The 27,088-nt window shown below is 42.3% G+C and overlaps 2 protein-coding genes across 3 annotated transcripts in view; one reads left to right on the plus strand and one right to left on the minus strand.

Moving 5' to 3' along the window:
* Window positions 1-27,088, minus strand: part of LOC139580473 (CUB and sushi domain-containing protein 1-like) — a 451,300-nt gene that overhangs the window by 115,337 nt on the left and 308,875 nt on the right. Inside the window, exons 15-20 of the mRNA XM_071409207.1 lie at window positions 25,775-25,969; window positions 25,364-25,502; window positions 25,022-25,209; window positions 20,989-21,177; window positions 12,068-12,184; window positions 11,624-11,839 (exon numbers count right to left, since the gene is read on the minus strand). Coding sequence (XP_071265308.1) covers window positions 11,624-11,839; window positions 12,068-12,184; window positions 20,989-21,177; window positions 25,022-25,209; window positions 25,364-25,502; window positions 25,775-25,969 — 1,044 coding nt within the window. The remainder of the gene's footprint in view (window positions 1-11,623; window positions 11,840-12,067; window positions 12,185-20,988; window positions 21,178-25,021; window positions 25,210-25,363; window positions 25,503-25,774; window positions 25,970-27,088) is intronic.
* On the plus strand, window positions 2,145-5,877 carry LOC139580441 (putative nuclease HARBI1). Of its 2 annotated transcripts, XM_071409114.1 has the most exons (11): window positions 2,145-2,521; window positions 2,821-2,891; window positions 2,979-3,155; window positions 3,246-3,307; window positions 3,390-3,476; window positions 3,564-3,605; window positions 3,674-3,847; window positions 3,927-3,962; window positions 4,061-4,615; window positions 4,897-5,008; window positions 5,103-5,877. In XM_071409114.1, exons 1-8 carry the CDS (start codon window positions 2,364-2,366, stop codon window positions 3,960-3,962), a joined length of 807 nt encoding a protein of 268 aa, XP_071265215.1. In that variant the 5' UTR covers window positions 2,145-2,363; the 3' UTR covers window positions 4,061-4,615; window positions 4,897-5,008; window positions 5,103-5,877. The 2 variants fall into 2 exon arrangements, with proteins under 2 accessions (XP_071265215.1, XP_071265214.1); XM_071409113.1 differs by lacking the exons at window positions 2,145-2,521; window positions 2,821-2,891; window positions 2,979-3,155; ... (2 more) ...; window positions 3,564-3,605; window positions 3,674-3,847 and adding an exon at window positions 4,685-4,800 and having other exon boundaries at window positions 3,958-4,615.

Genomic DNA, 27,088 nt, shown 5'->3' on the forward strand with positions numbered 1-27,088 from the left:
TTCACAACTGTTAGTGTCCATGCTAGCTGGGCTAACAACAAATGTAGAATTACTGATGCTAGCATTGGATGTGCTCGTGGAAGCTGGTATGTGTCTCTATGGACGCAGGCCTTATTTAAAAAAAAAACATTTATCCTTTTTCAAGCAAACAGAATGAGCAGCAGCTACGTTTGGCAACATACAGACCGTTAGTGGGATTCCCGCGAGAGAGTAACGGTTAGTGTGATTGCATGTTAATTATTTGACTAGGCTACCTGTATTTGACATTGTGTTGTTATTTCGCTGAACACTAGATGGTTTATTTTTATTTTTGGCAGTGAAACGAGGCTACTCAGGCAAGAAAAACAAACTCACCCAAATGTATAGCCCCGTTGGAAAATCTAAATGGATTGTTTGAAAATGTGAAGATTTGTATATATTTTTTTAGAAATATTATTATTCTAATAAAAAAAAAATGTGAATCACATTTTTATTTGGCATATTCCCAGTTTGGGAATACCTGTTCTACAGGATCGGTCCTCCCCGCGGGACAGTTGAGATATCGTAGTCTAATGTGATTAGCATGAGGTTGTACAGTAAGTAACAAGAACATTTCTCAGGACATATCTGATATTGTCAGAAAGCTTAAATTCTTGTTAATCTAACTGCACTGTTCAATTTACAGTAGCTATCACAGTGAAAGAATACCATGATATTGTTTAAGGAGAGTGCACAGTTATGAACTTGAAAATGTATCAATAAACAAATTAGGCACATTTGGGCAGACTTGAACAACATTTTGAACATAAATGCAATGGTTCATTGGATCAGTGTAAAACTTTGCACATACACTGATACCATCTAGTGGCCAAAATCGAAATTGCGCCTAACCTAGAATAATACATTGTGACCTTTTGCTTGCATTTCAAAGATGGAACAAAAAACAAAAAAAGCATGTTTTTTTCTTTGTATTATCTTTTAGCAGATCTAATGTGTTATATTATCCTACATTAATTTCACATTTACACAAACTTCAAAGTGTTTCCTTTCAAATGGTATCAAGAATATGCATATCCTTGCTTCAGGTCCTGAGCTACAGTACAGGCAGCTAGATTTGGGTATGTTATTTTAGGCGAAATTTTTTAAAAGGGTCCGAGAAGAGGTTTTTAGAAAATAACAATGTGTGATGATATGCGTTGAGTTATCAACACGTGTTGGGCCTCTCCCCACACAAACAGACTAATTGTTTGGTACTAGCATAGCTAAGAAGTCTCAACTCCACTATACAATGGAGTTGAATGGTGATGAGTTTTGGCGGAGTATACCTCCAACTACATTGAGTCATAAGAGTCTTAAATGAATACATTGTAGCCTACCTATGTTTGTCCTGTGTTAAGGCGTTATTTTCGTTGGGTGCTGCGATCCATATTTTGGGATTAAAATAACATTTTAAGCGACCTCCGCCAAGGGAGCAGATAACAGATAAGGAGCAACCCGTCATTGCACGGAATATTTAGTAGTTTTGTCAGGGGATGCATAAAGGCACATTTTTTAAATCAAAAACTATGGATGCCAACTCCCACTGACAACAATCAAGAGAAGCACAGGTACAAAGTAATCATGACATAATTGATAGTTCTTAAAGTATTGAGTGGTAGTGCATGTTTGAAGTCACTAACTTCATACTTTATTGGAAAACAGTGGATTACGCGGTGCAATTTAGTCACATTGAATGACGTTTTTATCCAAAACTATGGATTGCAGCACCCAAAGAAAATAACGACTTAAACAGGACAAACGATTTAAAGAATTGACATTGACAGTATCGTCTGATGTCACTCCGCAAAAACTAATCGACACAATTACATAGCCTACATATGGTGGAGCTGAGATTGCTCAGCTAGTATGAACATTGCTTGCTAACCATGCTATCCTTTGTCCCTTCAAACACTGCTGCGTGTGTTTTGTAATCAAAGTCTGGTCAGTAAAAGGATATGGTTATCATAAGTGATGTTACGTTTGATTCCGGAGCTTCAAAGCATGTATCGAAATTGCTTACGCCTCGATCTCATCTACAGTGTTTTACGCAAAATGGTGCGCAAGTATCAGAATGCTCAGCAAGGCAAACACAGCGTTTATTTGGAAATGAATGTACTTCTGGGGCCTGTTGCACAAAAGTAGAATTAAGACATCCGGGATAAATGACTCAGCTGAGCTCAATGAAGCCAAAACATGTGCGTCCAGGCTTAATTGGTTGCACAAAGACCAAGCCAGGATGAGCAGACACGGATTCATTAAGCCAGGTGAAACCAATCCTGGATAGGTGCGCGCTCACGGCTCACTCAAATAGACCCCGCCACAGATCACAGATTAACTGATTTACCATGGCAACTAGAGCCGCGTACTTTTCCCCGTCGGAAGCACAAATCCTCATGGAGGCATACGAGGAGGTAAAAGATATAATTAAGAAGAAAGGCAACACCGCCACAGTGATAAAGCAAAGAGAAAAAGCGTGGCAAAGTATTGCAGACCGCCTGAATGCGTAAGTAGTGCACAATTACACACTCACCGCTCCGCTGAAACATCACAATTACAATTCAAATATTTAATTCACATCTCCAAAAATGCAGTTGTACTGTAATTATGAAACGGTTAAATTTTTTATTGAAATGCACTGCAGATATGAGTGAAATTGTGTAAAGTAACTCCATCACACTGTATAAAGCTATGATAAATTTTTTGATATTTTTACTGAAAACAAGACAAAAATACCAAGTAATTTTTTGCAGTATGACTCCATTAAATGTGTGTGTGTGTGTGTGTGTGTGTGTGTGTGTGTAGATTAAACATGAACGGGCCAAAACGGACATGGCAGCAGGTCAAAATCAAATACAAGAACATTCTGCAGAATGGTATGGTCCCTGACTAATATTTAACAAAACACAAGCATATATTGTACCCAGAAGGTGCCTGCTCACACATTGTCTGTACTGTTTTAGCAGTGAAAAAGAATACCCACAGACAAGGCACGGGTGGTGGGTCACCAAAGGCTGACCTTACCCCAGCAGAGGACATGGCCTTGGAGCTAAATAAAGGCAGGCCCGTCTTAGAGGGGATCCCTGGGGGGAAAGAGACGAGCATAGGTTCCTCCCAAGATGCCACCCGCTTCATTCAAGGTATGTCCTTCCATCTCTACATGGGATACAACCACATTCATATTGAATCAATTTGGACTGTCTGACTTTGGTTTACCTATTGCCTTGCAGTGTCTGGCAGCACTGTGTTCCTGTTAGAGCCACCAGCACAAGCACCAGACGATGCTGATCCAGTGAGTACTCCATCAAAGGCATACTGTAGGCCTGGCATGTCTTGTCTACTAGCTTCAATATGAATCCGATTAAATGTGATAGGGTGAAGGCCCCAGTGCAGCAGCAACAGCACATGATGGAGACGATGATGAGGAGGAGACCATCTCTCTGGATTCCAGAAGGCATGAGGTATCATGTTAAGACTGTGAAAGTACTATTTACTCTACAATGGTGAGGAGTCCTCATCAAAATCAAAAAATCTAATTTCTTTTACAGGACCCAGATGCTATACAGTGGGAAAACCAGCCTGGCAACATAGTGCGTATTAATAAAAGGACACCACATCCTGCCAAATTCCAGCTGCGCTAATTGTATTGTGTTCACAGAGCTCACAAGCTATCAGAAAGTTGTATGGCAACCACCTCCGGCGCCAAATAGAACTGGCAGACATAGACATTCAGTACAAGAAGAAAAAGATGGAAAATCTTGCACTGGAGTCCGAAATAAAAAAGAGGACAATTAGGAAACTGGACCTTGAAATAAAAAAACTTGAGAGGGAGGTGAGATATGCCTTCAATGTACACTGTATGCTAACTGTAACACAAATGTATTATTCATTATTTTTCTTTCCTCCCCCAGCTCCAAGAAGATGACACAGCTCAAAATAAAAATTAGGTATATTCTCGTAAAGTCAAGTGAGCCATGACATATGAGCTCTTATTGTGAGCACACAGGACGGTGGCATCTTTCTAAGGTTTTTTTAATTTTCCCAGCAATCAGTACAACCAAGTCATCGTTATAAGGCATCGCCCTCTTTTGCCCACCCCCCCAGCACCAGGTGTGGCCACTAGCCTATATGAAGGCCCAAAATTGTGTGTTCCTTTCTGCTCTGACAATGGCATGCCCATTCGTGCGAGATGTGGTGGATGAAGAAGCACTTGTGCTGAGGAGAGCCTTCAGGCGAGAAAGGGTCTTCAGGGACCGGTTGGACCCACTGGCCTTCCCTGATGACCATCTATATGAAAGATACAGGTTTTCTGCAGATGGCATCAGGTATCTATGCAGACTACTGGGTCCCAGGATTAAGCACCGCACTGCACGGAGCCATGCACTGAGTGTGGAGCAAATGGTTTGTGTGGCCTTGCGCTTTTTTGCTAGTGGAGCCTTCCTGTACTCAGTGGGGGATGCAGAACAGCTGAACAAGGCCACAATTTGCCGCACAATAAGGAGTGTGTGTCTGGCTATCAAAGCATTAGCAGATGTCTTCATCTCCTTCCCTGGCCACAGAAGACTCTGTGACATCAAAGAGGAGTTCTATAGGATTGCAGGTAAGAGGATCTACAAATTACAGGACAACTGTTAACACATAGTAGGATACTCATTACTTTGTGTGACAGGTTTCCCCAATGTCATTGGTGCAGTGGACTGCACACACATAAGGATAAAAGCCCCCTCAGGTGCCCATGAGGCCGATTTTGTGAATAGGAAATCCTTTCACAGCATTAATGTTCAGGTGAACATAACTTTTTGATATTGTCCATTGACGAACACTCTGCATTGCCAGTGATGTGCATTGATTGGTGTAATATTCCTCATCTTATGATTTCAGATGGTCTGCAATGCTGACTGTGTGATCAGCAATGTTGTGGCAAAATGGCCTGGCTCAGTCCATGACTCCAGAATCTTTCGGGCCTCTGAAATCTATCAGTGCCTATCACAAGGTAAGCCACACAACCCCTATTTATAACCATCATGGCTGTGTCAAGAATATCACTGTGTTTATGAGGTAGTAATGATGAGATTTTGTGTTGACAGGTGAATTCTCTGGTGTGTTGCTGGGAGACAGGGGGTATGGCTGCCAGCCTTTTCTCCTGACACCTTTCACAGACCCCCAGGAAGCACAGCAGGCCTACAACCATGCCCATGCCAGGACCAGGGCCAGAGTTGAAATGACCTTTGGCCTCCTGAAGGCACGCTTTCACTGCCTTCACAAATTAAGGGTCAGCCCTGTTAGGGCATGTGATATTACTGTGGCTTGTGCTGTCCTCCACAATGTGGCCTGCCTGAGGAAGGAGAGGGCCCCCAGAGTGCCACCAGCCATGGACTGGGACAATCCGGCAATCTTCCCTGATGACGACAGTGGTCGGCTGCTGAGGGACCAATATGTGTTGAATTATTTTAGTTAGTATGTGTGCTTTCAATTTTGGTTAAATATGTCCTGCGGTGGCAGAGGAATTTGGTTTTTTTTGGGTTCGTTTTTTGACGAATTTGGCCTCTTATGATGTTTGTGCGGTATACTGTGTGTAATACAAGGCTGCAGGGAGGCTACTGCATCCATTCATTTGTCTGTTCAGTTGATGTGTATGGATTTGTCCTGCATTTATTTTAGTGTGCAGACATGCAGGGTGTGTTATATACAGACCTTTGAATGTGTATGTATCATTTTGTATAATATGCTTGGATTCTGTGCTTTCCATCTTGTAGAGTCACTGTGACTTCAGTTTCGAAAGGAGCTGATGGTTTACCTGCTTTGTTTTGTCCTTATTCAATAAAGGAACATAATGTTACACATTGTGTTTTTATATTCATATGGAATGTGTATTTGTTTATATGACAGAGTACTAGGGCCACACTGAAGAAAAAGGATAAAGTCATAAATTTATGAGGCTGGTTCTTTCTGCAGAAAAGCTACATATTGTTTTTACAGTTTTGATACTTATGACAATGTGATACTTAATATTCTGGCACATCAGCATGTCTTTGTTTATGAAACCATACTGAAGTACAATTTCACGAAATGCCCCACATCTGTCATTTTAACAACTGTCCTCCTTTAAAACAACTGGTTACAATATTATGACTTGTGTTTTTTTCCCCTCTGTGGCCCTAATATTCTATCATTTTATATATAGCCTTATAGTCTATGGGAAACTGTAAATTATCTAATGATAGCAACATCATCTAAAAATCATTTTTTATCCAAAATCATTGAAATTAATGATCACAAACGTTTAAATAATAACAGTGGGTCTAGTTATATGTGATAACAATGTATAGTGAGCAGTGAAATAACTATTGGTTTCCATTTGTGGTGACTGCTGACTGACATTAGGGATGAGATTAAATAGATCCTGGAATTTAGCCTGGTCTGGAGCAGGCTAGCTCCACAGAATAAATCTCCATGGTAATTTATACCATAACATATCCTCCTGCCCCCTATCCATCTTTAGTGCAACCGGATTACGGATCAATTGAGCCAGGATCACCAAGATATCCTGGCTTAATCCCTTATCCTAGTTTTGTGCAACAGGCCCCTGGTGTACCAAAATGCAAAACACTGTCATTGTGATTGAGCCTAAGCAGCTAACTTCTGCCGAGTTCACATACAAGACGGAACTAGGAATCTCTGAAATGTTCAAATTGCTAACTGGTTGTAGATATATACATGCTGCGTTCAACGAATCCAACCTCGGAAGTTTTTGAGTTACCTAGTTCCGAATAGCATATGAACGCGGAATTCGAAGCTGTGTGCTGATGTCTGTAACGCTTCCTCAGAAGTACGTCATCAATGACGTCCGATGCTTCGTTTGATCACATGCTTTTTCAAATCGTGTGTTGCAAAATGCGAGATCCCACTGAATTAGCCTTGGTTCTGGTCTTTTCTTTGATTCCAAGCAGCTTTCAAACACTAACTTCTACTGAACGTCATACTTACAAATATATATAGCTAGGATTTTGTACAGTTTCACTTGACCGGTAGTTTAGCAGGTAGAGTAGAGAACTATGGAACATTCAGGGCTATGAGGTCGAATTCCGTTGAAGGCACAATGTTTTGAAAATTGTTTTATGTGAAACCACACTTTCTGCACTGTTGTCAAATCATTTGTTTCATTTAGTTTAACATGTAAAATAATGCCCGTTTTTGAAAAATAGTAAACATGAAGGCAAAAAATGGAAGCATGATGTGAACCTTATTCTCCAACTGTTTATAGGCTACTGAACTTAACGATTTACTGCTGCGCCACAGAGTTTTGATGAAAACAGTGGGGAAATAAACATCTATCTGATGTTCACACACTGCTATTTATTGCTGACCAGCAGATGTCACTAATGCGTATTGCGAACAGATAATGAAGCTCCGAGTAATGAACTGTTTTTCAGCACAATTTGGGGAAACTACGGAGCCTTCGGAAAGCCTCGGTTTCCCATCACTAGTAATTATTATTATTTATTTTGAAATGTTAGTATTACCTCTGTTTGGTAAAGCCAACCTGTCCTGTTCTCTACTCACCACCAACGTGAACTGGCTCCTACTTGAGCTCACCGGTGAAGACCACAGCTTTACGCTTCGATCACACCACAGCATCATTGTACATTAATTTCCAATAGAACACTGGATTTGCCTTGCAGCAGAGGCAGTTGCAGTACGTTCTGTGTGATGCATATGTTGGATTTATCGAACGTATGCGTCAAACTGTATGCGTAGACGACTTGACAGAAATGGTAGCAGAACGTGAATGTTGAATTTTTGTTACACACATACAGTACCCAGATGATGCTGCGTAACATTTTGCGTGTTGATGCTGTCGGTGTGATCGAGGCGTTAGGCACGTCTCTCGTTATTAGGTTTCTCCCGTTTCTCTGAGGTGTTGTCCTTGTTTATAGGAAATGTTCATGTTTATGCTAATAATGTTTGTTTTTTTCATGAACGTGTTAACTATTGACCACTGATGTTCATTGGGTAATTGCAAAAACTTTAAAGTGTGTTATCATTGTTCTGTGAGAATTTACCTATGTAAAGGTATAAATGATTTATCCCTGGTAATGGGGTTATTATTTAGGATTCCCTAATCCTCATGCAGGGCTGTTTGTCTAGGTAACATGCTGTTATTATAGCTCTGCCATACTCAGATGTTTATGGGCATTTTGCCCTGTGTTTGAAGTGATTTGTCTTTGTACTCGAGTCGGGTTATTATATTATTGGCAGAGCAAGTTTATTATTTTGCAACCAGGTTTGAAGGCCCAATGCAGCCATTTTTATCTCAATATCAAATAGTTTCTGGGTAACAGTTAAGTAACTTACTGTGATAGTTTTCCATTAAAATGGTCAAAAAGAAACCAAAAATAGTATTTTACCAACAAATGACACATTTTTCTCAAGTAAGACATTTGCTAGGACTGTCTAGGAGTGGTCTGAGTGGGGAGGGGAAGGGCGCAAAAGCAATGCATTAACCACAGAGTGGATCAATCCATGAATGGAGGAGACTAATGGGAGGGATATTTACAATACAGTGCATTCAGAAAGTATTCAGACCCTTTCCCTTTTTCCACATTTTGTTATATTACAGCCTCATTCTAAAATGTAAATGTCTAAAATGTAAATTCATTTATTTCCTCATCATTCTACACCCAATACCCCATAATGACGAAGCGAAAATAGGTATTTACATAAGTATTCAGACCCTTTGCTATGAGACTCGAAATTGAGTTCAGGTGCATCCTGTTTCCATTGATCATCCTTGAGATGTTTCTAAAACTTGATTGGAGTCACCTAAATTGAATTGACAGGACATGATTTGGAAAGGCACAATCCCGCAGTTGACAGTGCATGTCAGAGCAAAACCCAAGCCATGAGGTCGAAGGAATTGTCTGTAGAGCTCTGAGACAGGATTGTGTCGAGGCACAGATCTGGGGAAGGGTACCAAAAACATTCTGCAGCATTGAAGGACCCCAAGAACGCAGTGGCCTCCATCATTCTTAAATGGAAGAAGTTTGGAACCACCAAGACTCTACCTAGAGCTGGCCACCCAGCCAAACTGAGCAATCAGGGGAGAAGGGCCTTGGTCAGGGAGGTGACCAAGAACCCGATGGTCACTCTGACAGAGCTCCAGAGTTCCTCTGTGGAGATGGGAGAACCTTCCAGAAGGACAACCATCTCTGCAGCACTCTACCAATCAGGCCTTTATGGTAGAGTGGCCAGACCAAAGCGACTCCTCAGTAAAAGGCACATGACTCTCAGACCATGAGAAACAAGATTCTCTGGTCTGATGAAACCAAGAGTCAACTCTTTGGACTGAATGCCAAGCGTCACGTCTGGAGGAAACCTTGCACCATCCCTACAGTGAAGCATGGTGGTGGCAGCATCATGCTGTGTGGATGTTTTTCAGCAGCAAGGACAGGGAGACTAGTCAGGATTGAGGGAAAGATGAATGGAGCAAAGAACAGAGAGATCCTTGATTAAAACCTGCTCCAGAGCGCTCAGGACGCAGGAGTGGCTTCGGGACAAGTCTCTGAATGTGCATGAGTGGCCCAGCCAGAACCCGGACTTGAACCTGATTTAAATCTCTGGAGAGGCCTGAAAATAGCTGTGCAGCGACGCTCCCTATCCAACCTGACAGAGCTTGAAAGGATCTGCAGAGAAGAATGGGAGGAACTCTCCAAATACAGGTGTGCCAAACTTGTAGCGTCATACCCAAGAACACTCGAGGCTGTAATCGCTGCCAAAGGTACTTCAACAAAGTACTGAGTAAAGGGTCTGAATACTTATGTGAATGTAATATTTCTGTTTTTTTCCCCTAATACATTTGCCAAAATGTTTTTTAAAAACTGTTTTTGCTTTGTCATTATGGGATTTTGCGTGTAGATTGATGAGGGGGAAAAAACAATTTAATCCATTTTAGAATAAGGCTGTAACATAACAAAATGTGGAAAAAGTCAAGGGATCTGAATACTTTCCGAATGCACTGTAACCTGAAAACGATCTGTTATTGGCAAAGAGGTTCAGAAATCTTATTGTTATCGGTCGATTCACTTATACCACCTGATGATGTCACCAGGCAAGCCAAAACTCCACCCATGCAAAACCTGCTGTTTAGAAGGTCATGTGTAGATTGTATTTCTAACCAGCAACTATCAAAAATAACAGTGATCACATTTTTACTACACTTTTACAGTGTTCATTTTATCAGCTGTTGTACACATATGAAACAAAACACAGCCTTTAAGTATTTGTTGAAGTTTGTATATCTTTGTAGATACAACTCTGGAGCCAGTCTTCTCCATCACCTGCACTATAAATAAATACCAACTATTTCAGTATTTGATCTACTGACGTCTCAACTGTTACTGCTTCACATTGACTTAATAGTCGGCTGGGTTCTCGATCCATTTTTCATCAAAACAGTGTTCTAATCACCAGTGGTGGAAAAAGTACCCAATTGTCATACTTAAGTAAAGATAACTTAATAGAAAATGACAAAAGTGAAAGTCACCCAGTAAAATTCTACTTGAGTAAATGTCTAAAAGTATTTGGTTTAAAATATACTTAAGTATCAAATGTAAATGTAATTACTAAAATATACTTAAGTATCAAAAGTAAAAGTATAAATAATTTCAAATTCTTTATATTAAGCAAACCAGACGGCACCAACATTCCAACATCATTTACAAATGAAGCATCTGTGTTTAGTGAGTCCGCCAGATCAGAGGCTGAAAGGATGACCAGGGATGTTCTGTTGATAAGTGCATGAATTGGACCATTGTCCGTCCTGTCCTGCTAAGCATTCCAAATGGTACAAGTACTTTTGGGTGTCAGGGAAAATGTATGGAGTAAAAAGTACAATATTTTCTTAAGGAATGTAGTGAAGTAAAAGTAGTCAAAAATATAAATAATAAAGTAAGTACAGTTACCCCCCAAAAAAACAACTCAAGTAGTACTTTAAAGTATTTTTTCTTAAGTACTTTACACCAATGTTAATCACTGCAGTGACCTCATATCTTTTTTTTATATTTCTTATTTTTTTTATCCCCCTTTCTCCCCAATTTTCGTGGTATCCAATCGCTAGTAATTACTATCTTGTCTCATCGCTACAACTCCCGTACGGGCTCGGGAGAGACGAAGGTCGAAAGCCACGCGTCCTCCGAAGCACAACCCAACCAAGCCGCACTGCTTCTTAACACAGCGCGCCTGGCTGTGTCGGAGGAAACACCGTGCACCTGGCCCCCTTGGTTAGAGCGCACTGCGCCCGGCCCGCCACAGGAGTCGCTGGAGCGCGATGAGACAAGGATATCCCTACCGGCCAAACCCTCCCTAACCCGGACGACGCTAGCCCAATTGTGCGTCGCCCCACGGACCTCCCGGTCGCGGCCGGCTGCGACAGAGCCTGGGCGCGAACCCAGAGACTCTGGTGGCGCAGCTAGCACTGCGATGCAGTGCCCTAGACCACTGCGCCACCCGGGAGGCCAGTGACCTCATATCTTTGAATCTACATGAAAGGAACTCTTAAAATGTATCCGCAACAACTGATTACCCTTTATACACAATATGTGACACCCACCTGAGAAGGACATGTTGAAACCTTCATAGGACATGGAGAAGTCGGAGACAAAGCGGAGCTGGGCGCTAAAGTTTCCAAACAGGCCGGCCTTGATGGAGGGGGGCAGGACGGAGCCAGTGAGCCGGGCCACGGGTTCCGTGAAGCTGCCGTCCTCTGTGATGAGCAGGTAATCATGGGAGTCCTCCAGGTGGAACGTATGGAAGAGCAGCTGCACTCCTGGAGAGATTCAGATAAGATTAGGCCTCCCTAAGTCACACATCAAAAACCCTGTCTCCACGTCACACCAGCCCTAAGTGAGGGCTGGGGCTTAATGTTAATGAGAATATAGAGACTCATCATTCAAATGAGGTGCTGTAGGGCCAGTCACAGCGGATTTTACTCACTCAGTTGCTGCAACAAATTATTGGTTGGTACTTACATTAGACAGCTATTCATGAGGCTTACCTTTGCCATGAGACACCTCTATTGTCCATGTGCAGTTCAAGGAGTTTGGGTAGAAATCAGGAAACCCAGGGGAGAGTATGGTTCCTTTTTTACCAAAGATATAACCACCACACAACGCTAAGGGAAACAAAATGAAACATCATGAATGAAGCATCGTTTTTTAAACTCCCATATTTTGAGAACTTTGAACATTTCCATTATTAAAGGGAAACTCCGCTACTTTTCAATCTCATATTCATTATCTTGACTTCCGGCGCCGAAAAGAGATGGCCGCCTCGCTTCGCGTTCCTTGGAAAATATGCAGTATTTTGTTTTTTTATGTGTTATTTCTTACATCGGTACCCCAGGTAATCTTAGGTTTCATTACATACAGTCGGGAGGAACTACTGAATATACGATTAACGTCAACTCATCATCGTTCCTACCAGGAATATGACTTTCCCGCAACGGATCCAGTGTTTTGCCTTCCACCCAATACAATGGATCTGATCCCAGCCGGCGACCCTGTGCGACGCCGTAAAAGGGGCAAACGAGGCGGTCTCGTGGTCAGGCTTCGGAGACGGGCACATCGCGCTCCACTCCCTAGCATACTACTCGCCAATGTCCAGTCTCTTGACAATAAGGTTGATGAAATCCGAGCACGGGTAGCATTCCAGAGAGACATCAGGGATTGCAACGTGCTCTGCTTCACGGAAACATGGCTATCTCAAGAGACGCTAACGGAGTCGGTGCAGCCAGCTGGTTTCTTCATGCATCGCGCCGACAGAAACAAACATCTTTCTGGTAAGAAGAGGGGCGGGGGGGTATGCCTTATGATTAACGAGACGTGGTGTGATCATCATAACAACACACAGGAACTCAAGTCATTCTGTTCACCTGATCTAGAACTCCTCACAATCAAATGTCGACCGCATTATCTACCAAGGGAATTCTCTTCAATCATAATCACAGCCGTATATATTCCCCCCCAAGCAGACACATCGATGGCCCTGAACAAACTTTATCTGACTCTTTGTAAACTGGAAACCACACACCCTGAGGCTGCATTCATCGTAGCTGGGGATTTTAACAAGGCTAATCTAAAAACAAAACTCCCTAAATTCTATCAGCATATCGATTGTGCTACCAGGGCTGGAAAAACCCTAGATCATTGTTATACTAATTTCCGCGACGCATATAAGGCCCTCCCCCGCCCCCCTTTCGGAAAAGCTGACCACGACTCCATTTTGTTGATTCCAGCCTACAAACAGAAACTAAAACAACAAGCTCCCGCGCTCAGGTCTGTTCAACGCTGGTCCGACCAATCTGAATCCACGCTTCAAGACTGCTTCGATCACGCGGATTGGAATATGTTCCGCATTGCGTCCAACAACAATATTGACGAATATGCTGATTCGGTGAGCGAGTTCATTAGGAAGTGCATTGACGATGTCGTACCCACAGCAACGATTAAAACATTCCCAAACCAGAAACCGTGGATTGACGGCAGCATTCGCGTGAAACTGAAAGTGCGAACCACTGCTTTTAACCAGGGCAAGGTGACCGGAAGCATGACCGAATACAAACAGTGTAGCTATTCTCTCCGCAAGGCAATCAAACAGGCTAAGTCCCAGTACAGAGACAAAATCGAGTCGCAATTCAACAGCTCAGACACAAGAGGTATGTGGCAGGGTCTACAGTCAATCACGGATTACAAAAAGAAAACCAGCCCCGTCGCGGACCAGGATGTCTTGCTCCCAGACAGGCTAAACAACTTTTTTGCCCGCTTTGAGGACAATACAGTGCCACTGACACGGCCCCCTACCAAAACCTGCGGCCTCTCCTTCACTGCAGCCGAGGTGAGTAAAACATTTAAACGTGTTAACCCTCGCAAGGCTGCAGGCCCAGACGGCATTCCCAGCCGCGTCCTCAGAGCATGCGCAGACCAGCTGGCTGGTGTGTTTACGGACATATTCAATCAATCCTTATCCCAGTCTGCTGTTCCCACATGCTTCAAGAGGGCCACCATTGTTCCTGTTCCCAAGAAAGCTAAGGTAACTGAGCTAAACGACTACCGCCCCGTAGCACTCACTTCCGTCATCATGAAGTGCTTTGAGAGACTAGTCAAGGACCATATCACCTCCACCCTACCGGACACCCTAGACCCACTCCAATTTGCTTACCGACCCAATAGGTCCACAGACGACGCAATCGCAACCACACTGCACACTGCCCTAACCCATCTGGACAAGAGGAATACCCATGTGAGAATGCTGTTCATCGATTACAGCTCAGCATTTAACACCATAGTACCCTCCAAACTCGTCATCAAGCTCGAGACCCTGGGTCTCGACCCCGCCCTGTGCAACTGGGTCCTGGACTTCCTGACGGGCCGCCCCCAGGTGGTGAGGGTAGGTAACAACATCTCCACCCCGCTGATCCTCAACACTGGGGCCCCACAAGGGTGCGTTCTGAGCCCTCTCCTGTACTCCCTGTTCACCCACGACTGCGTGGCCATGCACGCCTCCAACTCAATCATCAAGTTTGCGGATGACACTACAGTGGTAGGCTTGATTACCAACAACGACGAGACGGCCTACAGGGAGGAGGTGAGGGCCCTCGGAGTGTGGTGTCAGGAAAATAACCTCACACTCAACGTCAACAAAACAAAGGAGATGATTGTGGACTTCAGGAAACAGCAGAGGGAGCACCCCCCTATCCACATCGACGGGTCAGTAGTGGAGAAGGTGGAAAGTTTTAAGTTCCTCGGTGTACACATCACGGACAAACTGAATTGGTCCACCCACACAGACAGCGTTGTGAAGAAGGCGCAGCAGCGCCTCTTCAACCTCAGGAGGCTGAAGAAATTCGGCTTGTCACCAAAAGCACTCACAAACTTCTACAGATGCACAATCGAGAGCATCCTGTCGGGCTGTATCACCGCCTGGTACGGCAACTGCTCCGCCCACAACCGTAAGGCTCTCCAGAGGGTAGTGAGGTCTGCAGAACGCATCACCGGGGGCAAACTACCTTCCCTCCAGGACACCTACACCACCCGATGTCACAGGAAGGCCATAAAGATCATCAAGGACAACAACCACCCAAGCCACTGCCTGTTCACCCCGCTATCATCCAGAAGGCGAGGTCAGTACAGGTGCATCAAAGCAGGGACCGAGAGACAGAAGCTGTTTTTCAGAGAGACTGAAAAACAGCTTCTATCTCAAGGCCATCAGACTGTTAAACAGCCACTAACATTTAGCGGCCGCTGCCAACATACTGACTCAACTCCAGCCACTTTAAAAATGGGAATTGATGGAAATTATGTAAAAATGTACCACTAGCCACTTTAAACAATGCCACTTAATATAATGTTTACATACCCTACATTACCCATCTCATATGTATATACTGTACTCTATATCATCTACTGCATCTTGCCATCTTTATGTAATACATGTACCACTAGCCACTTTAAACTATGCTACTTTATGTTTACATACCCTACAGTACTCATCTCATATGTATATACCGTACTCTATACCATCTACTGCATCTTGCCATGCCGTTCTGTACCACCACTCATTCATATATCTTTATGTACATATTCTTTATCCCTTTACACTTGTGTGTGTGTATAAGGTAGTAGTTGTGGAATTGTTAGGTTAGATTACTTGTTGGTTATTACTGCATTGTCGGAACTAGAAGCACAAGCATTTCGCTACACTCGCATTAACATCTGCTAACCATGTGTATGTGACTAATAAAATTTGATTTGATTTGATTTGATTTTATCTCCAACACCAAACCAGTGTCTACATACAGTGGGGAGAACAAGTATTTGATACACTGCCGATTTTGCAGGTTTTCCTACTTACAAAGCATGTAGAGGTCTGTAATTTTTATCATAGGTACACTTCAACTGTGAGAGACGGAATCTAAAACAAAAATCCAGAAAATCACATTGTGTGATTTTTAAATAATTAATTTGCATTTTATTGCATGACATAAGTATTTGATACATCAGAAAAGCAGAACTTAATATTTGGTACAGAAACCTTTGTTTGCAATTACAGAGCTCATACGTTTCCTGTAGTTCTTGACCATGTTTGCACACACTGCAGCAGGGATTTTGGCCCACTCCTCCATACAGACCTTCCCCAGATCCTTCAGGTTTCGGGGCTGTCGCTGGGCAATACGGACTTTCAGCTCCCTCCAAAGATTTTCTATTGGGTTCAGGTCTGGAGACTGGCTAGACCACTCCAGGACCTTGAGATGCTTCTTACGGAGCCACTCCTTAGTTGCCCTGGCTGTGTGTTTCGTTTCGTTGTCATGCTGGAAGACCCAGCCACGACCCATCTTCAATGCTCTTACTAAGGGAAGGAGGTTGTTGGCCAAGATCTTGCGATACATGGCCCCATCCATCCTCCCCTCAATACGGTGCATTCGTCCTGACCCCTTTTCAGAAAAGCATCCCCAAAGAATGATGTTTCCACCTCCATGCTTCACGGTTGGGATGGGTTCTTGGGGTTGTACTCATCATCCTTCTTCCTCCAAACACGGCGAGTGGAGTTTAGACCAAAAAGCTCTATTTTTGTCTCATCAGACCACACGACCTTCTCCTATTCCTCCTCTGGATCATCCAGATGGTCATTGGCAAACTTCAGACGGGCCTGGACATGCGCTGGCTTGAGCAGGGGGACCTTGCATGCGCTGCAGGATTTTAATCCATGATGGCGTAGTGTGTTACTAATGGTTTTCTTTGAGACTGTGGTCCCAGCTCTCTTCAGGTCATTGACCAGGTCCTGCCGTGTAGTTCTGGGCTGATCCCTCACCTTCCTCATGATCATTGATGCCCCACGAGGTGAGATCTTGCATGGAGCCCCAGACCGAGGGTGATTGACCGTCATCTTGAACTTCTTCCATTTTCTAATAATTGCACCAACAGTTGTTGCCTTCTCACCAAGCTGCTTGCCTATTGTCCTGTAGCCCATCCCAGCCTTGTAGAGGTCTACAATTTAACCCTGATGTCCTTACACAGCTCTCTGGTCTTGGCCATTGTGGAGAGGTTGGAGTCTGCTTGATTGAGTGTGTGGACAGGTGTCTTTTAAACAGGTAACGAGTTCAAACAAGTGCAGTTAATACAGGTAATGAGTGGAGAACAGGAGGGCTTCTTAAAGAAAAACTAACAGGTCTGTGAGAGCCGGAATTCTTACTGGTTGGTAGATGATCAAATACTTATGTCATGCAATAAAATGGAAATTAATTACTTAAAAATCATACAATGTGATTTTCTGGATTTTTGTTTTAGATTCCGTCTCTCACAGTTGAAGTGTACCTATGATAAAAATTACAGACCTCTACATGCTTTGTAAGTAGGAAAACCTGCAAAATCGGCAGTGTATCAAATACTTGTTCTCCCCACTGTATGTCTACATAGGGCGTTTCTATGATCTGTGGTTAAAAAGGTCCTAAAAAATGCTTCTCTGTGATATCATAGGGTAGGATAAAGATTTTTTTAAATGTTGGTTTTCAAATCTGCAACGTGTTTCTAGCCAGAGGGTGGGTATTTTCTTGCTCGCCATGTCACCGCGAATCTCATAATGTTTGAAAATCACTGTTTTTAAAATGTTTAAACCTTTTATGATGTCATTGGGCATAATGTTTTAACGTTTTTTTTTCTCACAAAATGTAGAAATGTGGCGTTTTCACATACACTACCATTCAAAAGTTTGGGGTCACTTAGAAATGTCCTTGTTTTTGAAAGAAAAGCAAAACACCAGTCTCAACGTCAACAGTGAAGATGCGACTCCGGGATGCTGGCCTTCTAGGCAGAGTTCCTCTGTCCATTGTCTGTGTTCTTTTGCCCATCTTAATCTTGTATTTTTATTGGCCAGTCTGAGATATGGCTGTTCATTTGCAACTCTGCCTAGAATGCCAGCATCCCGGAGTCGCCTCTTCACTGTTGACATTGAGACTGGTGTTTTGCGTGTACTATTTAATGAAGCTGCCATTTGAGGACTTGTGAGGCGTCTGTTTCTCAAACTAGACACTCTAATGTACTTGTCCTCTTGCTCAGTTGTGCACCGGGGCCTCCCACTCCTCTTTCTATTCTGGTTAGAGCCAGTTTGCGCTGTTCTGTGAAAGGATTAGTACACAGCATTGTACGAGATCTTCAGTTTCTTTGCAATTTCTCGCATGGAATAGCCTTAATTTCTCAGAAAAAGAACAGACTGATGAGTTTCAGAAGAACGTTCTTTATTTCTGGCCATTTGTAATCGAACCCACAAACGCTGATGCTTCAGATACTCAACTAGTCTAAAGAAGGCCAGTTTTATTGCTTCTTTAATCAGAACAACAGTTTTCAGCTGTGCTAACATAATTGCAAAAGGGTTTTATAATGATAAATTAGCCTTTTAAAACGATAAACTTGGATTAGCTAACACAACGTGCCATTTGAAGACAGAAGTGATGGTTGCTAATAATGGGCCTCTGTACGCCTATGTAGACATTCAATAAAAAATCAGCCGTTTCCAGCTACAATAGTCATTTACAACATTTAACAATGTCTACACTGTATTTCTGATCAATTTGATGTTATTTTAATGGGCAAAAAAATGTGCTTTTCTTTAAAAAACAAGGACATTTCTAAGTGACCCCAAACTTTTGAACGGTAGTGTATGTAGACACTAGTTTGTTGCGAAGATAACGAAAATTGTCGGAGTTGCCCTTTAATGATTAATTAATGCAATTTCTTGCATAACAATCAGGGGTTTTGAAAAATTAATAACAGCATTTAAATAAATAAAGATGCAAAAGATTATGAGCTTGTATCATTAGATTTTTGATTACTATGCCAATATCATTGAAAATTGCTCAAAGAAATTGCAACATAAAAAAAAAGAGTCCGGGTGGGTTTGATACCCGAATCTAGGTCAGAGACTGCAAAAAATATCCCTGGGTGTAAGAGCATCTCTTTTGGACTTAGTAAATGTTCTAAACAAACTTTTAGTCTCTCCTCCATGTTATTTGTAGAGACAAACCTGATGACAGTGTGAAACACAGACATAGACACATCATGTTCCCAGATGAAAAGCCTCAGAGTTTACCCAGCTAGGGCTGAGTAAGATGAAGACGTGGGATACTGTATGCTGATAGTGAGTCTGTCTGGGAAGATCAAAAGGGAACTTAATAACCAAGGCAGAATTCTGACAGGAAAGACCCTGTCAGTGGAGACAGTCAGGCAGAGTCGTCTAAACAACAACTTGTCACTGCCTTAATTACAAGATGAATAAAAAGAAAAAATGAGTAAAAGGAATGCCTTAAAGGAAATATGCTAATCTACTATGACTTCTGTGTATGTATCACAGGATAATTGTATTTACCGTGTTTGTGAAGCATGACATTTGTAGCATGAATGTGTATGTGAATAGACAGAGGTCCACAACCTCTAGCCTGTGAGGTTGAGTCACTCAGCATTTTTAATTGGTGTGAGTATCAGTTAAATGCTGTGAAAATAGCTGAAAAAAGGCATTCCCAAGATAGCACAGGTTCCCATGAACAAATGTATGGAGTTGGCAATTGCAATTATACCCGATTCCGTAGGCTATGGAGATGCTGGTGATTAAATGGGGCTCATGTTGTGTGTTATCATACTCGCCCAAGGCTACCACTGAAAGTTAATCAGCGAGGATGGCTCTTTTGAGTGTGAGACAAATAAAAATGCCATAATTGCATGATATCCCAACATGCATCTATATATGTACTGAGGTCTGATTCATCCCGTTGGAAGGAAGAGGGGAAGATATATTTTTTGTACTTGATACTTCTGGTATAGTTATCACAAAAGGACATGGACAAGACAAAATGTGGGCGCGAACAATCCATATAGTACCGTCATTGTCATAAATAAAAGAATCATAAAGCTGGCCCCACTCTTAAAAGATTAACTCCTGCTTCCTCCATAAACGCAGCAGTGGGCGGGGAGGAGGCAGGTGCTCAGGGTGAAGGACTAGTGGACCATTTCTACAGGAAGTGAAGCGTGCATTCCTGCTGTAACTTCTAAGTAGGAGGGTTCTAAGAATGACACTACAACAACAAACCAATGATGGATGATCAATGTTATGTTCTGTGATTATTCTGTGTTCTGTGATTCATTATTTCTCACCATTCGCAAAAAGGATTGTGCTCTAATTCTCATTCTAATCTATTCCTCAAAATCCCATTTAAAAATCAGATAGCATCTTTGCCTAGAACAGGACCTGTCTATTGCATATGCCTACATCCCCCTTGTGAAATGATAGAGTGAGTAAGAGGGACAAAACGGCAGAAAACGTTTTACATATCTGAATGAGATGCGGAAATGCCACCACTGTCAATCATGAAGGTCAAGTTCAGAAGGAAACAGAATAGAAGACTAGAATAGAAAACAGAATAGAAGACACAACTTATGAACTAGTAGTCCGGAGGGTGATATTGGACGACCAAACCTGATGGTCAAACGCTCGACTCCATTTACTGGAAGAAAAAAAATGCTGTACAATGTTATTTTTATCCCAAGTAGCGGGAAACAAATTAGATAAACGGTTGGAATTATGTCTTCCTGCTGAATCTCCAACCTGCCTACCGACTCTCTGACTCTCTGTTGTCTGCCGCTCAAAGTTATCTTAAGTGTGCATATTCCAGTTACCTTTCCTCTCATCAGGAATCAATGAACTCCGCTCCTTAGGGTTGTCAAAGAGGCGTACCCTTTCCACCAGATAAGACAGAGAGATTGGTTAGCAGTGCGCTGTGTCGCCCACATCTCTCTCTGTGAATCGGATGGGGAGTGTGAGGAGAAGAGGTGATGGCTGAGTAAGTGCTGCAATGCATGTCAGTGCACCTGACAGGAACAGGGAAAAGGAGAGGAAGGAAGGGTTGGAGGGTGCTAAATCGGGGTACACTACCATCACAGCTGGGCAGTGCGTGGTTCCACTGATGGTTCCTCTCGCACACAATGGGTTTCTCGTCGCTCAGCGTGTAGCCTTGATCACAGCTGAATGTCACCCTGGTCCCAATGGCAAAATTGTTCCCAAACCGCTTTCCATTGACTGGGATCCCGGGATCTAAGCAGGAATCTGTTTCCATCATAACGCCTGTGGGGATAGAATGAACGATTTAATTCCACCTTCATGCCTTAAATTCAATAGAAGATGGTGTCGGAATCGCTCTTTACTGTATAAATCATGAGGGGGAGCCAAAAGGAGCTCTCTCCTTTTACCTTGCGTTCTATTTCATCCCATGGGGGAGGGTTGTCCTCATAAGAAATATTGTAATAATAATCAAATATATATTTTATTAAGGAGTTTTTCCCAATACAATAAATCAAATATGTTTACAAAACACCATAGATTTCATTAACATTTTCCAGCCATTTGTCTGGAAGTCATGTCTCATCCACCTAATGTCAGACGGTATTGTACTATGTAACTACAATAATGTAATTATAGGGAACATTTAGGGAATTAATTAGTGAGTATACAGTTGAAGTCGGAAGTTTACATACACCTTAAACAAATACATTTAAACTCAGTTTTTCACAATTCCTGACATTTATTAATCCTAGTAAAAATTCCCTGTCTTAGGTCAGTTAGGATCACCACTTCATTTTAAGAATGTGAAATGTCAGAATAATAGTAGAGAGAATTATTTATTTCAGCTTTTATTTCTTTCATCACATTCCCAGTGGGTCAGAAGTTTACATACACTCAATTATTATTTGGTAGCATTGCCTTTAAATTGTTTAATTGGGTCAAATGTTTCTGGTAGCCTTTTCACAAGCTTCCCACAGTAAGTTGGGTGAATTTTACCCCATTCCTCTTGACAGAGCTGGTGTAACTGAGTCAGGTTTGTAGGCCTCCTTGCTCGCACACGCTTTTTCAGTTCTGCCCTCAAATTTTCTACAGGATTGAGGTCAGGGCTTTGTGATGGCCACTCCAATACCTTGACTTTGTTGTCCTTAAGCCATTTTGCCACAACTTTGGAAGTATGCTTGGGATCATTGTCCATTTGGAAGACCCATTTGCAACCAAGCTTTAACTTCCTGACTGATGTCTTGAGATGATGATTCAATATATGCACATAATTTTCCTTCCTTGTGATGCCATCTATTTTGTGAAGTGCACCAGTCCCTCCTGCAGCAAAGCACCCCCACAACATGATGCTGCCACCCCCGTACTTCACGGTTGGGATGGTGTTCTTCGGCTTGCAAGCCTCCCCTTTTTTCCTCCAAACATAACGATGGTCATTACGGCCAAACAGTTCTATTTTTTTTGTCTTCAGACCAGAGGACATTTCTCCAAAAAGTACGATCTTTGTCCCCATGTGCAGTTGGAAACCGTAGTCTGGCTTTTTTATGGCGGTTTTGGAGCAGTGGCTTCTTCCTTGCTGAGCGACCTTTCAGGTTATGTCGATATAGGACTCGTTTTACTGTGGATATAGAGACTTTTGTACCTGTTTCCTCCAGCATCTTCACAAGGTCCTTTGCTGTTGTTCTCGGATTGATTTGCACTTTTCGCACAAAAGTACGTTCATCTCTAGGAGAGAGAACGCGTCTCCTTCCTGAGCGATATGACGGCTGCGTGGTCCCATGGTGTTTATACTTGCGTACTATTGTTTGTACAGATGAACGTGGTACCTTCAGGCGTTTGGAATTGCTCCCAAGGATGAACCAGACTTGTGGACGTCCACATTTTTTTTCTGAGGTCTTGGCTGATTTCTTTTGATTTTCCCATGATGTTAAGCAAAGAGGCACTGAGTTTGAAGCTAGGCCTTGTAATACATCCACAGGTACACTTCCAATTGACTCAAATTATGTCAATTATCCTATCAGAAGCTTCCATGACATCATTTTCTGGAATTTTCCAAGCTGTTTAAATGCACAGTCAAGGCACAGAAACTTCTGACCTACTGGAATTGTGATACAGTGAATTATAAGTGAAATAATCTGTCTGTAAAAAATTGTTGGAAAAATGACTTGTGTCATGCACAAAGTAGATGTTCTAACCGACTTGCCAAAACTATAGTTTGTTAACAAGAAATTTGTGGAGTGGTTGAAAAACAAGTTTGAATGACTCCAACCTAAGTGTATGTAAACTTCTGACTTCAACTGTATAGTATGGAAGAAGAAAATAGAGAACATGTTCTCTATCAGAGTACACTGATGGATGACAGTTGCACATACAAGTGATAAATCCCGTGTTTGGAGGATATATTGGCACGGGTGTTATCACTTTTATACAATAGGTTACCAACATATTCAAATAATGATTGACATATTTTTATTAAAAAACGTTATTTTGATTAATTTATTCATACTATTTCATCCTTCCATGAGATATAGTCCCAACACAAATCTAAGCTTGCTACCCAAGCCGTTCTATCGGTTCGGTTGCCAGAGACGCGACCCAGACGTTAAGTCCTTTTGTTCTGTATCTATGGACGCGACCTAGTTGTTTGTTCTAAATGTTCCATTGCCATACTGGCTGGCAACATTCTCTTCCCTTGCTTGCTAGCTAGCAAGGGAAAATGATATGTGTCCAGAAAAATGATGCCAACTGATTCATGATTTCGACTGGCTGAGAAAAACTGTCTGCCTGTCTGTCTCGTCTCGACTCCCGACACGTTCATTACTATGGGACAGCTGGAGATCGAACTTCAATGTTGCAAATGTCGGAGAGACAGACAGCAAGATGTATACAAATCTCCACTCTTAAACTAAATGTTTGTCTAAAGAAATGGGAGACAATGTCTTGGTGCTTTTTATAGTGGAGATCAAATGTATAAATTGTCTGGCTGGGTTGATGAGACAGTGGATTGCCCAGTCAGATGGAATAGAGTAAATAGGCATTTCAACATCATAGATTTAGCCGGTGGTAATTTGTGGAATAGACACTGGCTGGAATGTGATTTTAACCAATCAGCATCCAGGATTAAATCAACCCGTTGTATAATGTTATTTACGAAATCATTCTCTCTAAGGGTGCATTCGTAAATTCGCCCTGGCTAACTACTCCAATTCCAGAGGGAAAAATAACTGATGGATTTACGAACGCTTAACACCGGTTGTATTTGGCTGGTGTCAGTAAACGTTTGCAAAAAATCTTAAATTATTGCCAGCAGCACAGTTACAGTCACCAACGCTCTAGTTAACATGAAAACAGCCTAACCAGCTCTGCTAGGGCGAGTAAAATGGTCAGAGTGAGGTGTTCTCTTATTTGTGGCTGCAACATTAGCCAGTTAGCTTGGGTGCTTGACTGCCATTGTGAGGTCAGAACGCTCGGATCAACCCTACTCCTCGGGCCAGAGCGTCCAGTGTGAACTCTGAACGCTATGAGAGCCAAACACTCTGAATTTAAGAACGGACAATCTGACAATGCTCTGAATTTACGAACGCCCAGAGGGCACTCTGAGCGAACTCTGGCACTCCAGATTGAATTTACGAACGCACCCTAAAGCATTCATTTAAACAGCCTTTGTGACATAACTTCCTAAGATATTTTGGCATTTGGAGAAAGAATTAGACTAGCTATTTTACAATGCTATCAATCTATCAATTATTGATAGATTACTTAATAATCTTATTGCAAACCACTGCCTATTGCTATTATTAGTGATATAATGAGTTAAATTAGGTTTCCCTACGCAATCACCAATTCTTTGGTATTTAAGTCGCAGTCCTGTTCAGGCAACAACCCCAATGAAGACAAGTTATCCAAATGAAGTGTAAATCTAATTTCACAGCTCCTACACTACTTCAATATGATCACAACACCCACACACAAGCAGAGTTAATATTGACATCAGCAGCACACGTATTAAAGTGATATTGCACCACGCAGTTGTAGCCATGAAACAATGTGTGGATTGACAACACAATGTCCTCTGCTTTTCAAAGGTAGTCCTGTGGATACATTTCAAAATGAAAACGGTAGAACTCACTGTCGTAGCGGATCTGGAAGCCCACACTGGAGCGACTGTTGTCTGTGGTGAATAGCAGGTACATGTAATTGCTGGTGCTAATGAGAAAATGGGGCGCTTGAGTGCCATGATACTCTCCGATTAAAGGAGAGGAGTTGGAGGGGCCATCCCGAATCTCCAGTGTGTCATAATTAACCTCGGTCTGGAATCTACATGGAAACAGACAGAAAGAAAAGAGAAGTGAATTAGAAGCTACTATTCCATCCAAGCATTTTTCTGTAGCCTATCATGGCAGATTATCTCAAATGGAATGATTGAAATAGCTTCATCAGGGATAAGATACATTTGAAACAAAATAGAAACCTGTCAAAGGATATCTTGATGGCGTGATCTTTGCTGGCTTCAATGACCCATTCACAGTTTAAAGAGTCTTTGTAGTATCCTGGCCAGCCAGGGGACAGCAGAGCTCCGGTTGGAGCTGTTAAATGTCCTCCACAAGGTGCTAGAGGGGAACATATTTTAGTGGCAATGTTCTGACATAGAGAGCTTACACATCTATATGCAACAGCATGCAGAATGTAACCGTATAGACTGTCAAGGGGAAACTTTACTAGTTATTGTAGCACATTTTCAGCGGCTCTACAATGTTACACCAATAGACAATAATAAAGCAGACCCCCACATGACATGCCCAGTGCCCACCCACTCCAACTCAAGGGGAGTCAGGATGACATTGGCAAACTGTATGGATTATTGTTCAACATTATACAGTACCTTCACACCGAGGAACTGCTGCATTCCACACTACGTTTCCATCCTGAATGATGCAGGTTATGGACTCAGACCCATGGGTTTTGATGAATCCTTCATCACACGTGAAAAGAACGGAGCTCCCCAACAAGAAGTGTTCGCCATACCGCTGGCCATTGACAGGGATGCCGGGGTCGTGGCATTCATTCTGACCAAACGCTAGCGAGGAAAATAAAACTGGTTTCAGTGTTTTTCAGTGTTGTTGTTTTTTAATCAATAAGAAGACATCAAACTGGATTCTGTGTCAAATTTAACTCATTTGTCTTATCCCAGAGAACACGATGAGAACCTGGTTAATTATTTAGTCACTGAGAATAGAGGCTAATCAGCCAACAAAATGAACACAGCACAGTGGTGAAGACTGACGCCATGGAGGCAACACTTATTTCCCTGGCTCATTGTTATTACACTCCTGCTCGCTGACAGTAACTCCCCACACCAGATTGGGAGACATGTCCCTCTCCTCCTGACACAGTGACACGCCAGTTCTACGGCGCTGCTATTGAGATGCCACACCACCGGCTCCCCCGCCATCCCCATCACATGGCTGACACCTCCCCGCCAAGAGAAAAAAAAAACATCCCTGTCTTAGTCACTGACAGGAGGGTCCAGCGGATTCTGATGCGGAATAAGAACGGTAACAACATCCTCCTCCATTTCATTAACCTTCCCCACCGCTGCAGCCTGCCTCTGTTCCTCTGTGGAGGAGAGACATGTCACTGCGTTGTCTCCCAGGCCCGGGGAGTGCAACGAGACAATGTTTCCTAGAGATAGCAAACAGGCACTGGGGACAGCAATATTCAGACCTAATTTCAGCTCAGTGTGGTACAGGCATAATTCCATTAACATTGGGCACACCCGGATCAGTTCAACATTTTTGTGCTATAGTGTGTCTATGTTGAGGCAGAGGACCTGAACAGACCTCTACCATTGCTGTTTTCTTTTCCATGATACTGTCTCTAAAATATCAGCAAAAATAGAAAATATGTGTTTTTAAATGTTTACCTTCAAGGTTTGGAATTGCCTTGCAGTATTATTGTTTTTCTTATCTTGTGTTTACATATAAAAAATGTTTTTGGCCCACTGGTAGACACATTTGCATAACAATATGCATTAAAATGTTAATATTGTAAATTATTAAAATGGCAAACATTCCCAAGCCCCTTTTAAATGGTGTAGTATTGAGAGAAAAGGGCAAATTATTTATTTCATTTGTCATAATGTCATCTGTTGAATAAAAAAACAAAGTAAACCCACTGGTCACAGACGTCAATTCAA

Source organism: Salvelinus alpinus, chromosome 7 (assembly GCF_045679555.1).
Source record: "Salvelinus alpinus chromosome 7, SLU_Salpinus.1, whole genome shotgun sequence".
Lineage (NCBI taxonomy): Eukaryota > Metazoa > Chordata > Actinopteri > Salmoniformes > Salmonidae > Salvelinus > Salvelinus alpinus.